This window comes from Symphodus melops (assembly GCF_947650265.1).
Source record: "Symphodus melops genome assembly, chromosome: 17".
In the NCBI taxonomy this organism is placed as follows: Eukaryota; Metazoa; Chordata; class Actinopteri; order Labriformes; family Labridae; genus Symphodus; species Symphodus melops.
The window spans coordinates 16959529-16975183 of record NC_136707.1 but is presented as its reverse complement, the minus strand read 5'-3'; the positions used below and the strand labels follow the sequence as shown (position 1 = coordinate 16975183).

The following is a 15655-nucleotide window of genomic DNA, read 5'->3' as shown; positions in this document are numbered from 1 at the left end:
TAATTATGAGAAGTATCATCTTTATTGAAATTTTATAGAGTCTCCAACCAGTGGTTCATATTATATGAACTCTGTTGAAAGGCCTCAACTTGATGAAGACTCTTATTCAGCTGAGTCAGACTGAAAAAGAAGATATGAAAGAAAAATTTCAGATTTCAAAATAAGATATTTTCTTTTTAAAATCACACATGAAATGTCTTTTAGGTTTAGATTTAGGCTGTCATATTTGTTTATGCCATTAACAGTAAATATGGTCAGTATCACATTAATTAATGACTATCAATATAAACAAGATTGTTATTGTGATCATGCAGACAACAAAGTTACCTTTCCAACATCGCGGCTCTTGGCTCTCAGCTTGTTGACCTGGGACTCAGCGATGTCAGCACGTTCCTGAGCTTCCTCCATCTCATGCTGAACCTTTCTCAGCCTGGACATGTGAGTGTTGGCCTGCTCCTCCTGTCAAAAGTTTAAGGAATTAAATTAACAAAGTTGCATTTTTATTTGTTCATATTAATAATTACTGGTAATATTTCATGATTGACTTACAGAATCCTCGGCCTGTCTCTTGTATGCCTTGACTTTAAGCTGCAGCTTGTCTACAAGATCTTGGAGTCTGATCACATTCTTCTTGTCCTCCTCAGTCTAATGAGACACAGTTTCAAAGAGACAGAAAATGTGGATTATTATAATAGAAACCAGCTAAGGTACTAGTTTTTTATTTTGTAGAAAACAGTACCTGATAGGTCAGTTCCTTCACTCTCCTCTCATATTTGCGGACTCCTTTAATGGCATCAGCTCCACGCCTCTGTTCAGCTTCAACCTCAGCTTCCAGCTCACGCACCTAAGAAATCATAAATGTTAAATTAGTAATATGTACAATAAAATGTAGTGCAATGTTATAAATGTAAAAGTCATTCAACACAGTGATGTATCTTAAAAGATAATAGGTGATGAGGTTTTATGTGATGTACCAAATTCCTCTAATCATTGACAGTGATGTGACAATCCTGATATGTATTTGGCACAAGCATTTACTCTTTCAGTGCATACCCTGGACTCCAGTTTCTGGAGCTGCTTCTTGCCACCCTTCATGGCGAGGTTCTCAGCCTCATCCAGTCGGTGCTGCAGGTCCTTGACCGTGACCTCCAGGTTCTTCTTCATCCTCTCCAGGTGAGCACTGGTGTCCTGCTCCTTCTTCAGCTCCTCAGCCATCATGGCGGCCTGTAATGTTTGTTGTTAGCACTTACAATTCTAAAGTCTTGAAATGAATGGAAAAGTGTCATCAAGCATTTTTTGTTGTCCTATTAACTTAAAAAGAAGCTTTGAATATCAGCTCACATCAGTGATAGCCTTTTTGGCTTTGTCCTCAGCATTTCTTGCTTCCTGGATTGAATCATCGACCTCACCCTGAACCTGGACAAGGTCAGCCTCCAGCTTCTTCTTGGTGTTGATCAGGCTTGTGTTCTGAAAATTCGCATAACAGAACAGTGATTTATGAGTATGTGTGTCAACTTGGATCACATTGATTTCTTAGGAATTAAAAATCTCTTCTTTGTTATTTTAAACTGACCTGAGAGTGAAGCAGTCCGACACGCTCACTGGCATCAACCAGCTCCTGCTCAGCCACTTTGCGTCCTCTCTCTGTCTGCTCCAGAGCGACTCTCAACTCATCTATCTCAGCCAACATGAGGACATTTCTGCGCTCCACCATGGCAACCTGCTCCTTCATGTCTTCCTGTCCTCTGATAGCATCATCAAGGTGCAGTTGGGTATCCTGACAAAATTAGGTTAAAAAAATGAACCATCTTCAAGGTTTTTATTTGTTTCAATCAAATCAGTATAAAACTCACCTTGAGCTGTCCCTGGACATTCCTCAGTTGTTTCTGGGACTCAGCAGCCTGCCTGTTGGCATGGCTCAACTGAATCTCCATCTCATTCAGGTCTCCCTCCATCTTCTTCTTGATTCTCAGGGCGTCATTTCTGCTCCTGATCTCAGAATCGAGGGTGGTCTGCATGGAGTCAATCACCCTCTGGCTGTTCCTCTTAATCTGCTCCATCTCCTCATCTTTCTCTGCCAACTTCCTGTCCACCTCACCTTTGATCTGGTTGAGCTCAAGCTGGATTCTGAGAATCTTGGCCTCCTCATGCTCCAGTGTACCCTTGGATTAAAATCAGCAAATAATTACCAAAGTAAATAACTCATACAGGATTCGATTTTAACTACTATCACATACTGTAAGAAGTTATATTAAAAAAGAAACAAACGATCATGGCTCCCTTTTTTCTGTTTAATTTAATCACTCCTTCAACAAAGAAATATTTTATATTTGCACTGCAAAAGGTCAACCAGACCTAAATCAATTAAAAATATGCAGTTGAAGGAAACCTTTTGTAGTGGCGTATACCTGTACTAAACCAAACTAAACACATAAGTTGGAGGAAAAAAACACTAATAAAAAAGAAGATCACTGTAAAAAAAGTTGGACTGGCCTAGGTCAGGGTTGTTTCTTTTAACTGCTGACATTGATGTACCTCTGCTTCCTCCAGTGCTGACTGAATTTCAGCCTTCTCATTTTCAGTAATTTTCTTTGATTTCTCCAGTTCATGGATCGTCTTTCCAGTCTCACCAATCTGTTCAGTCAGGTCGGAGACTTCCTCTACAGGAAAAAAAACATTTTGAAACATTATTAGGGCTATCCGCAATACCTTGTGAATCAAGATATCTGAAGGTCATTATTTAATTAATGCATACATTTTTTTATTCTTGATTAATCACATGCTATTTTGTCCCTGAAGCAGCACCTTCAATCTACCAGAAGGTTCTGACGTAATTTCAAAATAAAATCAGGGTTGAATTCAAACAGCAAGTAAAGCACTCTGAGTTTAAGACAGTTCAAAAATGTAAAATAGCAGCCAAAGATTTTTTATTTCTAAATACTGAAACATTAAATTAATAATTGTTTTAAGACATACGCTGCAGGTTCTTGTTCTCTCTCTTCATGGTCTCCAGTTGATCCAGAGACTCCTCATAAGAATTCTTCATCTTGAACAGTTCAGTGCTCAGAGAGCGAGTCTCCTTCAGGGATCCTTCCAGCTCAGCCTGGCTCTCCTCATACTTCTGTTTCCATTCTGCCAGGACCTACAATGATACAGAAGCATTAAACATTTCACTTCTATGTTTTTGCAACTGGTCCTACAATGAGTTTGGTTGGTTTTCTACTTTAACTACCTTATCAAAGTTCCTCTGCTTCTTGTCTAGATTGGCAGCAAGAGCATTAGCTCTCTCCACATCAATCATGAGGTCCTCCACCTCACCCTGCAGCCTCTGCTTGGTCTTCTCCAGAGAGGCACACTTAGAGTTTACAGCCTCAATGGATTCTTCTGCATCTTGCAGACGCTGGGCAAGCTTTTTCCTGAAAATTATTTTAGTTTTTGAGCAATTTTTCACATTTTGTAAGGTGGTAAAATTATGACTCAAAATTGTAGTTATTAAGTAAAAAGAAATGCTAAGGATGACATACTTTGCCTCCTCCAGCTCCTCAGTGCGCTGGATAGCATCAGTCTCATATTTGGACCTCCACTGAGCCACCTCACTGTTGGCCTTGGACATTCCTCGCTGCAGCTCAGCCTTGGCCTCCTGCTCCTCCTCATACTGCTCTCTGAGCAGATCACAGTCATGGCGAGAGGACTGAACAGCATGGGCAAGTGCATTCTTGGCCTGTCAAGATGAAAAAGGACATATCATGGTCTTTAAGATAGTGCATGTCATGTGAAAACTTTAGATAAAAATTGCACAGTTTTTTCTTCTATATGTGATTTCTGATGTAGTTTTGAGAAATGTGGTTACTGTATTACCTTCACTTCCTCCTCAACATGTCTCTTAAGCTCCTCAATCTGCTGAGTAAAGGCCTGCTTGCCCCTTGTCAGCTGGGAAACAAGAGCTTCTTTCTCTTCAAGCTGGCGGGAATACTCACCTGAATGATGATGTATAAAGGAGGATGACATCTTTTTTCAAGATCTTTATTTCAACAGTTTTTATAACTATTCATTGTAACAGGTGACTCACCGTTCTCTGTCTGCAATCTGGCCTTCTGGGCACTCATATCATTTAGCTGGCGGACATTCTCATCATTTTTTGATTTTAGCTCACTCAGCTGATCTTCAACAGTTCTGCACATTTTTTCCAAGTTACCCTGTTAACCATAGTAATTTTAACTCCAGTATTTTTCAAAAGATCATTGCAAACTTTTATGTTTTTCACTACGCTCAAGATGTAGCTTCAACTAAAAACAACATACCTTAGCTTTGGCAACAGCCTCCATGTTGCTGGAGAGATCATCAATCTCCATCTTGAACTCGCTCTTCTCCTTCTCCAGCTTCTGCTTGACACGCTGGAGGTTGTCGATCTGCTCTCCCAGCTCTGCGACACTGTCAGCCTGCTTCTTGCGGAGAGCAGCGGCAGTGGCTTCATGCTGCAGGGTGGACTCTTCAAGATCACGACGCAGCTTCTGAAACTCGGCCTCACGCTTCTTGTTCATCTCAATCTGAGCAGCTGTTGCTCCACCAGCTTCCTCAAGCCTCTCACTGATCTCCTCAAGCTCCCTGGAGAGGTCGGCCCTCTGCTTCTCCACCTTAGCCCGAGCAGCTCTCTCAGCCTCAATCTCTTCCTCCAGCTCCTCAATACGAGCCTAGATAGAACGGTAATGAAGACTTATTGACTGGAAGATAAAGCATGTGTTTGGATTGCCTGGGTCTGGTATGTGAATCAAATGTCTACCTGGAGCTCCTTGATCTTCTTCTGAAGCTGAGCACCAAGAGACTGTTCATCCTCAATCTTGCTGAGAAGCTGGCTGATCTCAAAGTCTTTCCTTGAAGAGAATAACAACAATGCTTTACTAACACAGTAAATACTGTTGATGTGATGTATTTTGTATGACATGCTGAGAAGAGGTTGGTTAATAAATCAACACAAACAGAAAACGTACTTCTTGATTTTCTCATCAGATTGCTGCTTGTCATTCTCAAGATCCATTATGGATTCCTGGGCAAGTTTCAGATCTCCCTCAAGCTTTCTCTTTGCTCTCTCAAGATCCATGCGGAGCTTCTTCTCTTGCTCCAGGGATCCTTCGAGCTGTCAGATAACAGAAAATTATCTATTATTTGAGAAATGTCAAAAAATAGAATTGAAAATGAAGAGTGACTTATCATAGGGCAAAATCACAAACTAAAAATAATAGTTCCTTACATCGTCCACTTGCTGTTCCAGCTTGGTCTTCGCCTTGGTCAGAGTGTTGACTTTGTCTTCCTCTGCCTGGAGATCATCCAGAGTTTGCTGGTGGGCCTCTTGGAGGGCTTTCTTCTCCTTTGTCAACTTGGCAATGGTCTCATCTTGAGATGCCATTTCCTCTGTCAAGTTTTTCACCTTAAAGTTGTCATTTAAACACATTTTAATGTTAGTTTGCAACAATACTTGAAAATACAACACATGTATTTGGACGTTGTTTATGCACAGCTAGGTGTTCTGAACCTTGTTTTCTGTGGCATGTTTCTCCTTTTCCACTTTAGCCAAGGTGAGCTCCAAATCATCAATGTCTTTCTTCAGTTCAGAGCATTCATCCTCCAGTTTCCTCTTCTTGGCAGTCAGCTCAGCGTTGATTTCCTCTTCATCCTCCAGTCTCTCACTTGTCTCTTTGAGTTTTGCTTCAAGTTGGATCTTGCTCTTAATGAGCCCTTCACATCTTTCTTCAGCATCGGAGAGGTTGTCCCCTTCCTATAGTATAGTTTAAGATATACATGGGGTTTTTGTGTATTAGAGATTTCCATATTCGTTTTTTATTCGTTTTGTTGCACATGACTTTATCATTGCAATGAGCTATAGTAATGCACACATAGCACAACAGTGTTAAATAACTAACTAACATATACAAGAGACTTTTTCAGTTTTTCTTACTTACTGCCGCCACTTGAAGTTGCAGGTCATTCTTTTCCTGAAGGAGAGAAACCATCTTCTCCTCCAGTTCCTTCTTCTTGGCCAGAGCAGTAGACAGGTCTGATTGCATCTTATCATAATTCTCCTTCATCTGCTGTAGCTCCTTCTCAGTCTCAGCACTCTTTAGAAGAGGCTTGATTTTGAAGTACAGTTTCAGCCATGGCCAATTTTTCACATTCATGAATGAACGGATATTGTACTGGATGGAGAAGATAGATTCTCTGGAAATTGAATGAATTCAAAGTCAACACGCTGAATGTTGAAACTGTGGAGGTTAACACTTTAACAGATCTGAAAACATACAGCCAATTATTGGTAGTAGAGGTGAGTGGACTGTATAACAATCCTACCTTCTCTCCATCATCTTAACAAACACTTTTCTCATGACATATCCTCTGCCCAGAGCCTGAGTCATGGTCACCAGCTCAGCCAGTTTCTCATCTCTCATCTCCTCCAGGGTACCCAGCAGACCAGCTTTAAAGAACACCTGTGATGTTTTTCATAAAAAAAAAAAACAATCAGCACAAACACATTTCCAGCACATCCACCAAAAAACAAATTTTGTCCCTTAAAATGAACCTTTGTGTGTCCAAACTTGTACTGAGTGTGGTCCACATCAATGGAGCCCAGCAGCTTCTCTGAAGCTTTCTTGTTGTCAATGAACTGTCCCTCAGGGATGACACTGGCGTTCAATACTTTGTATCTACAAGACAAATGATATTGTTACTTATACTTACCACAATCCTTGGTTCCATAAATTACATTGTGATAACTTGAATTACTTCTACTGAATATCTACCTTTGCTTAAAGTCACCATAGAGGATTCTGCTGGGGAAGCCTTTTCTGCAGATTCGGATACCTTCCAGCACACCGTTACACCTCAGCTGGTGAATGACCAAGAAGTTCTCCATAAGACCTGCACATTACAATATTATTGTGTTAAAATATTTCTTGAAAATACCATGTTAAATGCATTGCACAATCTTTTAAGCCACCCCAGGTGCCATGGCTGTTTGCCTCATCAGAGATGGGACTAGTTTAAAGCAACTATCCTGATTGTTTTCAGAAGGCTGTTAATGGAAGCACTTTCAGTTGAACATGAACTTTGCTCTTTTTATAAACATTTCCAAGGAAAAACTGTTTGACTTGAAATAGATTGTTCATGTTTTTCATTCCATTCTCTAATTAATTAAAATTGTTATTTTGCATATTTCAGAGTCCCTTTATAATCAAACTAAGAAGAATTAAATCTTGCCAATGTGCATACATATCTTTAGCATAGCATATCATACATTTCATTAATTTGTGTGCATGTTCCCACAAACATCATTCCACCCCTGCATGAAGTTAAAAGAGTGTGGACACCCCTCTGATGACCCTTGTCCCTGCACTTCTTACCTGGAGTCTTTGTTTCATTTGGAATCAAGCAGCGCACAAAGTGAGGGTGAGTGCTCCTCAAATTAGTCATCAGCTTGCCCAGGTTCTCCTGTGTATTTTAAACACAACATGATGGATTACTGTTATTTTAAGATTAGTTCTTTAACTTTTACCCAAAAATATTAAAGAGTACATACTCTGAAGAGGGCAGACACAGTCTGGAAGGAACCACCCTTCTTTTTGCCGCCCTTCTTGCCACCAGCAGCCTCTGTTTTGCAAAAACATTGAATTTTATTTATGGCATTTCATAGAAACCTCGCACTGAGTTTATTATGAATCAATTATCATCAGCGTCTTACTAAATTTGACCAAGACCATCACTCCAACTAAGTAAACTCAATTGCACCAATAATAGTTCTCTGATGAGTTAACAGTATATACTTATACAGAGTGATGAGTTTAACAATGTTACTTGCTATCTTTAACGATAGAATATCGCTGATGGGTCTTTGTATTTGTTCTGGATAAACTTTCTGCATACTCGGCTGACTCTTCTTGCTCACCCTCAGCTCCAGCATGGGCTGCATAAAGCAATGCCAGCAGTTTGTTTGCAGCTTTCTGGTAGAGCTGAACAACTGAGTCATTCAGGGGGTCCTTGTTCTTGTCCAGCCAGCCAGTGATATTGTAGTCAACAGTACCGGCATAGTGAACCAGGGCAAAGTGAGCTTCGGCCTTGCCCTTTCCAGGTTTTGGCTTCTCAAAGGCCTTGGTCTTTCCAAGATGCTGGTCATGCAGCTTGTTCTTGAAAGTTGTGTCAGAGGCCTTGGGGAACATGCACTCCTCTTCAAGGATGGAGAAGATGCCCATTGGCTGAAGAGATTTTATATGTTATGTTAGAGAGTGAGCGTTTTTTACATGAATCCAGAACTTGGGATGGCCAGACATTTCACTTACCTTCTCAATTAGCTCAATGCAGGCAGCCAAGTCCATACCGAAGTCAATGAACTCCCAATCAATGCCTTCTTTCTTGTACTCCTCTTGCTCCAGGACAAACATGTGGTGGTTGAAAAACTGTTGCAGTTTCTCGTTGGTGAAGTTGATGCAAAGCTGCTCCAAGCTGTTGAACTATAAAAAACAAAATATACTGTATTTCATTTCATGGCAATTTAGTAATGAACATTAAAACTGATCAAATATATTTAACAACTCACATCAAAGATCTCAAAACCAGCGATATCCAAGACTCCAATGAAGAACTGTCTTGGCTGCTTTGTGTCCAACATCTCATTGATACGGATGACCATCCATGCGAACATTTTCTCATAGATAGACTTGCAGAGAGCGCTGACAGAATTGTTCACCTTAAACAAGAAATAAGTATTCATTTTCTCAGAATAGCATTTCAATAATATACACAACTCCTTTATTTTTCAACTCATTTAATTATCACCTGTGGAACGGTTTGACCTTTGGTCACCATCTCGTTTCCGACCTTGACTCTTGGATAGCACAAAGCTTTCAGCATGTCAGCTGAGTTCAGGCCCAGAAGGTAGGCAATTTTATCAGCCACTGATAGAAAAACAGTTTAAATATTACAGTGGGTAATTTACCAGTTCACATCCCCAAACTTTCATTATTAGAATATACTAATTTACCCTCAGTGCCATCAGGTTCAGCCTGCTCCTCTCGCTGCTTCTGCTTGAATTTCATGTTGCCATGATGCATCACAGCACCAGTCAGCTTGAAGATGCCCATTTTCTCGTCAGCAGTGAAGCCCAAGATGTCAATGGCCGTCTAAAATGTTAATTAAGAACATGCATTGGTATGGTAAACATTTAACTAGGATATAATTAGTTCAACTAAGTTGTAGTCTTACATCTGTTGCAATAAACTCCTCCACATCATTGATGCTTTTGACTGTGATTTCCCCCTGGCTGATCATATGGTAGTCGTAGGGGTTGGTGGTGATCAGAAGAGCCTCTGAAAGACGAGAAACAAAGCACAGTCAATTTTCAGGAAATACTGCTGCTGTGGATGATACAAGGCATTCACAGCATGTAATTCTCCTGCAAGAATTCATTTTTATTTCTCATCTTATTATTATTCTGCCACATTTTGTACACACAACGTTCCACATATGTCAACCTCGAAACTCAAAACACGCAGGGCAACGTTCAGCTTATCTGGACATTCCTGCTCTGACTGTTCAATCCAAGTTTCAAAGTTAATTCAGTTGTTCAGCCTTAGAGCAAATAATGTTATCAGAGTTTACAAGGTCATGAACATTTTTTGGTTACCTCCTATAAAAACTGTGACTGAGCCCACAAATTTACACCACAGACAAAAAAGATATCAAAACTTGGTAAATGTTTGCAGCTTGTGTTATCAGGGCTGTAGACTAAACGTTTTGTAATGTAAACAACCCCTTCCTGATTTACTCTGATGTTACATTTTGGCAGATATGTCAGGAGGACACCAGAGGAGAGAACTTTTTTCGATCGCTGCCCTGATCACATGTGTGACTCTGATTACATAAAAATAACATGAATGCTTCATCAAGGTCTTGTGATACTCATGGTGCTCACACTGTTTTTGCACACTGAGATTTCGGTGGTGATTTTAACTGGTATTCAATTAGTTCAGCTGCATCACCCAGCAGTAAAACAGCATTTACCTTCACAACTGCAAACTCTAACCTGATCCAGACAAACTCATCAGTGCTCTTTTAACACATGCAAACACACGTTTCTCAGCACTTTTTAAGGCTTTTCATTTCCTCTCAATGCGTTATTTATCGTGGTTATGTGCTCTTTTCTCTGTATCACCATCATTCATCTCCAACTGCTTTTTATAACATTGAACACAGCAATTCTGTTTAGCCTGACCTCTTCAAGATGCAACATTAGCAGTTAGCATCAGCTTCTTTACAGTGTTCACAATAAATTTCATACTATGTTATTCACACACACAACATCAGCAGTTTAGCACACACTTTTCCACAGTATTTTCAACACCGCTCTTAAATTACTTCTACTGTATGTTTCAACAGCTTCAGTCACATCTTGAACATTTAAGTACAAAGTTTTATCAGCATAAAGCATTCACAGCACAATTTCTTCAGAAATGGTATTCTCTTGTTTAAAGTATCGTTACTATGGACTATTGTACCTACCCAGGAGTTCAGGCTTGTGGCCAGTCATCAGCTGATAAAAGATATGGTAGCTCCTCTCAGCAGACAACTGGAAGGTGACACGAGACTTCTCCAGCAGATCTTGGAACAAGAAGATCAAGGTAAGATTACGGTATCTTTCAATACATGACATCACACAATGGCAACAAATGTCTCAAAGCCTATTTAAACACATGAGACTTATTACAATGCAGAAAATGACTTACATGTTTCAATGTCAGCTGAAGCCAGTTTGCCTGAGGTTCCAAAGTGAATTCTGATGAATTTGCCCTGAACATATCAGTTTAAAGTTTTTATTATAATGATTGTGGTAATAAAGGGATATCATGAGCTTATGCATATAAGCGTGTGTTTTCCCCTTTAATACTTACAAAACGAGAGGAGTTGTCGTTCCTCACAGTCTTAGCATTCCCATAAGCTTCGAGTAGAGGGTTGGCTGCAATGATTTGATCTTCCAGCGAACCCTACAAAATATGAAATTTTAAAAAAATACATAAAACATGTTAATTTCTAATAACTGCAAAATGTAATTTGCTTCAAATGCAACCATTTTTACCTGCATTTTGCCAGGTGTTTGCTCGGCCTTCTTACTTCCAGCCACTGCAATTGTTGCAAAGTACTGGATGACACGCTTGGTGTTGACAGTTTTTCCTGCACCGGATTCTCCACTGGGGGAAGAGAGGAATATATGGAGCTATAAATATCAGTGTTTCCTAATGTTATTTGATTATTCAATATTACTCACGTGATCAGAATAGACTGGTTTTCACGATCTGAAACCAACAAAAAGTATCATGAAATTTCCATTTTTGACCTAGATACAGGGCAAGGCAAGTCAAGTTTATGTATATAGCACATTTCAATAACAAGGCAATTTGGAGTGCTTCACACAATACGTCAAAAGCATCATAACAGAGGAAAAATATTTCATATTTCAGATCATATCTGCTGTGTCTCCTTTTGTTTTTTAGGTTTAAGATGATAATATCCTACCTGTGAGCATGAACTGATAGGCATTGTCAGAGATGGAGAAGATATGGGGAGGAGCCTCAATTCTCTTCTTGCCTCTGTATGCATTAACAACCTGAGCATCGTACACAGGAAGCCACTTGTAGGGATTCACGACAACGCAGAACAACCCAGAGTAAGTCTGTAACATAAAGCACAAACATAGTTTTAAGTTACACTCTCCTGCTTTTTCAAACCCAGATAAAGTAGTACGCAAACTTACGTAGATCATCCAGGATGCATAACGCTCTTTGAGGTTATACAGCACACAGGGCTCATTGAGGTGGGTCATCATGGCCATGTCCTCAATTTTGTCATACTTTGGAGGATTCATGGGATGGATGTCATCCTCTTTAACAGTAATTGACTGAGTAAGAAATACAGTGAAAGAACTGTTAAATATAGCGATGTCAGCATTTTAAATAATCATAAAGGAGATGAATGTAATTTTATTTCACGGTTTAAAAAAAGTATAAGAAAGCTGCTTTTCACACCTGTCCTTTAAGTGTCTCAACTGTGGCTTTGCCACCCTCTTTTTTGGTAAGTTTCCCCTTGAGATACATTTCCTCAGGATGGGCCACAAAGTATGCCGTTTTGGCATCAAATGGTGTGTTCTGGGCCTCAATCCTTTCCCTCTCAGGCTTGCGGAGGTATATGGCAGCTGGGCCATAGGCCTCCATCTCTGCGTCTGTGCTCATGGTGGCACCTTATTGGAGACTTGGGAGAGTAAAAATAGTTTGAGTAACTTTGAATGTACTGTATTGTGTTGTATGTATTATTAAAGAGGTATGTTATCATTATGTTATTATAGTGGCCAGTAATACCTCAATTGAGTAGCTGCACTGATCAGCTGTTGTCCGGATGCTGTTGAAGATTGAGAGGGTTGATGAAGAGGATCCAAAAAGGATCCAAAAATTAAAAATATCTTTGACCTTCTAAGCTAAACAAGGGCAAAGCAATCACCAAGGTTTTTGCACTGACCAAATTTTAATATGTACCATGACAAATAAAAATATTCATATTCTGATCAAACAAACTGCATGTATCTAAATATATGTTGACAGCTTAAGACATCTTCAAGCATTAACTGAACTGCAACTATGATTTGATATTTTATTTCTTCATTTGTTATTTTTGTTATTTAATTTTGTCTTAATGGATATTATTTGATCCATTCTGATGTTCAATGCCTCTCTAATGTACAGAACTCTGTAATGCCTTTATTTGTTCTTAGCAAGTAAACCATTTTACCTTGCTTTGCTTTTATAAATACCTCAGCTAAACTGTACTACTGCGAAGACCATTGTCATTGCCACTGATTCCAAAATGTTTCATTAAATGAAGAATATTAAATGAGATATCCAATGTAAAGCGTTTCTCAATTGCCCCAAAAAAATTTGAATTTGCTCGATGAACATTGCCAATTGCCACACAATCGAAATTAACATCTTTAATATTTGATATTACTACTTCAGGATTATTAGATATGAAAAAAGAAACATGACATAGATTGACTGGATATTAATAAAACTTTTGTAAAACTAAATCAGATGAACACAAGCACACAAAGCACTAACCTGAGATGTCTGTCAGTTCTCAGAGGAGTCTGAAGTAGCTGCTTTTATAGCGTGTGGAACTGCCTGGTCAGCAACTGTGCCCCGCTCAATTTGGTCAAGCATCTCTGTCAACAAGACCTATCCTGTAACATTGTGGATTAGTAGACTTTTTTTCTGTGCACGATTTGAAATGACTAACCATCTAATAATATAAAGAAATTTGAATATCATACATTATATAGGATGAGATGCACAATTTCATCAACGATGAATATATGTGATACTTACATATTGAAAACATCTATAGAAAGCTGTGCCTTGATCTGTTTTTATTTTTTTTTGTACCCATTAGGCCTTTTCTATTGTACGATATACTCAGATATCATTGGTATAGAGTGTCAAAGCTTGACACTAAAAATCGAATAAAACATGAACATGATTGTTGGGTCGCTATTAATTATTACGTTAAGTCTCTAAACACTCCAAATACTTTAACATTGGGTTGTATGTTCGGTTATGTTGTAAGTTTAGCCCTCATAAAGTGTAAGTGGTTTGGTGATGTCTAAAGTACGTCTTAAAATAGATGCTCTACAAAATATTCAAAGGACTTTTCAACAATTTATTTGGTGAAATAAACAATTAAAAAATCAAAATTAGATTCTGACTAAATGTGAGAAATATGTTGTCATTCGAGAGCCTGTCTTTACTTATCCATCCAATTAAACAGGTTCATAGCCAGATATGGAACAACATTTTGGAGAAGCACCCAAGTGGTGCTGGTTTATAGTTGCAGTACATTGCGACATCTCATATTCCTTGAGTTAAACAGAATGTGAGTTCCTTTCCATAAAGTTCAAGTGGTATTAACCCTAGCCTTAAAAGGACTGAAGGAACATTTGCCAACCCCTCTGAGATAAGACCTATAATAAGTCCCACTCACATATCAAAGATCTTTATCCCTGCATTAGATGTTGTTGCTGCTATGGAAACAAAATGTCCTAGAACAACTATGTGACTCTGTTTGAGACATTGTTGGCATCAGATTCAAAATAAAATGACCTTTTGACAGCTGTCCAAATGTTTAGCTGAGTATTAACATTGTGTTGCAGTAATTGTTATAGTTCTAAAAGAAACATTACCATACCATCTGTTGTTTTTCAAACCTTCTTAAAAGCATTTGCACAATTCATTTGTTATGAACTGGGGCTTTACAAATAAAGATGAACTGATTGAGAGATTATTCAAACATAAATGTGCAAAGTAAACAGTGTTTGGGGGTTTGCATGTACATTTGTAATTACTTCGAGCTAAGACTTTAGACTTTTTTTGCATCCCTAAAGAATTACACTACCAGTGGTGTGATGCCAACTATACCTTCTTATAAATATAACAACAACTGATGCAAGTAGAACGGAGGGACAGTGTTGGATCCTTTGTCAATGGGGGATCACGTTCAGTTTTCATTTATGATAAAAATCTTGCAGGTCAAATCTTACAGCAGGCAACAACAGGTCAGGTCAACTATAACTTATTTAACTAGAAAACCCATGATGATCATTTGAATTTTTGATTAGAATTTTTTTTTTATATAAAGGCACCTCTAGATCCAAACAGTCATAAGATAATATTTTAGTTTTATAGTATCCTCAGATATGGGATGTCAGTTATGTACATGAATCTTTCTGTTCAGTAGAAATATAATCTGGTGCAGACTGTGATGAAGGTTTTTGGGAGGACTGAAAACCTCTATCTACAGTTGGTATACATGAGCAGTCTTTTCCCAGGCAAGCACAGAGCATATTGTCTGACTCACATGTTCCACTCTCAAGTTCTCACCATCTGGCATCCTTAACAGACTCCACATGTTAACTGAAAAGGTGCGTCTGTGGCTCAGTCTGTAGGGACTTGGATTGGTAACAGGAGGGTTGCCGGCTCAAGTCCTGGATCAAGTACAGAAACTTCCTGGGCACTGCCGAGGTGCCCTGGAGAAAGGCCTCTCCATTAATGTATGTTCATAGGATCCTGTTTGTGCATGTGTTTATTACAAAAACCCCAGAACACCTAAAAGACAAAGACAACACAAAAACCCAACCACAATGGAACCCTAACAAAAGAATACCAGACTGAAGTAACACACTCACACACAATACAACATCACCAATAAACACAAGCTAACATTTTTTTTGTTGGATTCTGTATATGTTATTTTAATAGGGTATCTATGTTTAGCAAACATGCCCTTAATGTATAGGCGTGATTTAGCCGTACAGTGACACAATATTAGATGAAAGAGATACTTCTACATTGTGAGACCATTTCTTGTTAAACAACTTTTAAAAGTTAAATTTGTGTGAAAAAAAATAAAGCATCTTCCATGGCTCACGTACCTGGCACATTGAGCACCACTGCTGAACTACAGAAAATCAGAGTTTGGTCTTGTGATTCGTTTTAGCATTTAAGCTTTGCATATTATTAAGTCCCAAGACTAAGTCGGTCACTCCAACATATACAGTACACTAAAAATAATTGTA

The 15655-nt window shown here is 38.9% G+C and overlaps 1 protein-coding gene across 1 annotated transcript; it reads right to left on the bottom strand.

Moving 5' to 3' along the window:
* On the bottom strand, window positions 1-12435 carry LOC306837939 (myosin heavy chain, fast skeletal muscle-like). The gene is made up of 40 exons (XM_079365825.1): window positions 12393-12435; window positions 12063-12285; window positions 11792-11935; window positions 11554-11710; window positions 11306-11333; window positions 11117-11228; window positions 10932-11024; window positions 10767-10830; window positions 10543-10641; window positions 9247-9350; window positions 9026-9164; window positions 8821-8939; window positions 8582-8731; window positions 8325-8495; window positions 7934-8240; window positions 7568-7638; window positions 7392-7479; window positions 6792-6909; window positions 6572-6695; window positions 6343-6479; window positions 5958-6213; window positions 5531-5773; window positions 5249-5425; window positions 4989-5134; window positions 4781-4871; window positions 4302-4691; window positions 4070-4196; window positions 3859-3977; window positions 3525-3721; window positions 3233-3416; window positions 2977-3142; window positions 2536-2660; window positions 1854-2162; window positions 1574-1777; window positions 1342-1467; window positions 1054-1224; window positions 740-844; window positions 550-645; window positions 328-459; window positions 1-120 (listed from the first exon to the last, which is right to left on the bottom strand). Exons 2-40 carry the CDS (start codon window positions 12264-12266, stop codon window positions 103-105), a joined length of 5811 nt encoding a protein of 1936 aa, XP_079221951.1. The 5' UTR covers window positions 12267-12285; window positions 12393-12435; the 3' UTR covers window positions 1-102.
* Window positions 12436-15655: the final 3220 nt, after the last annotated feature.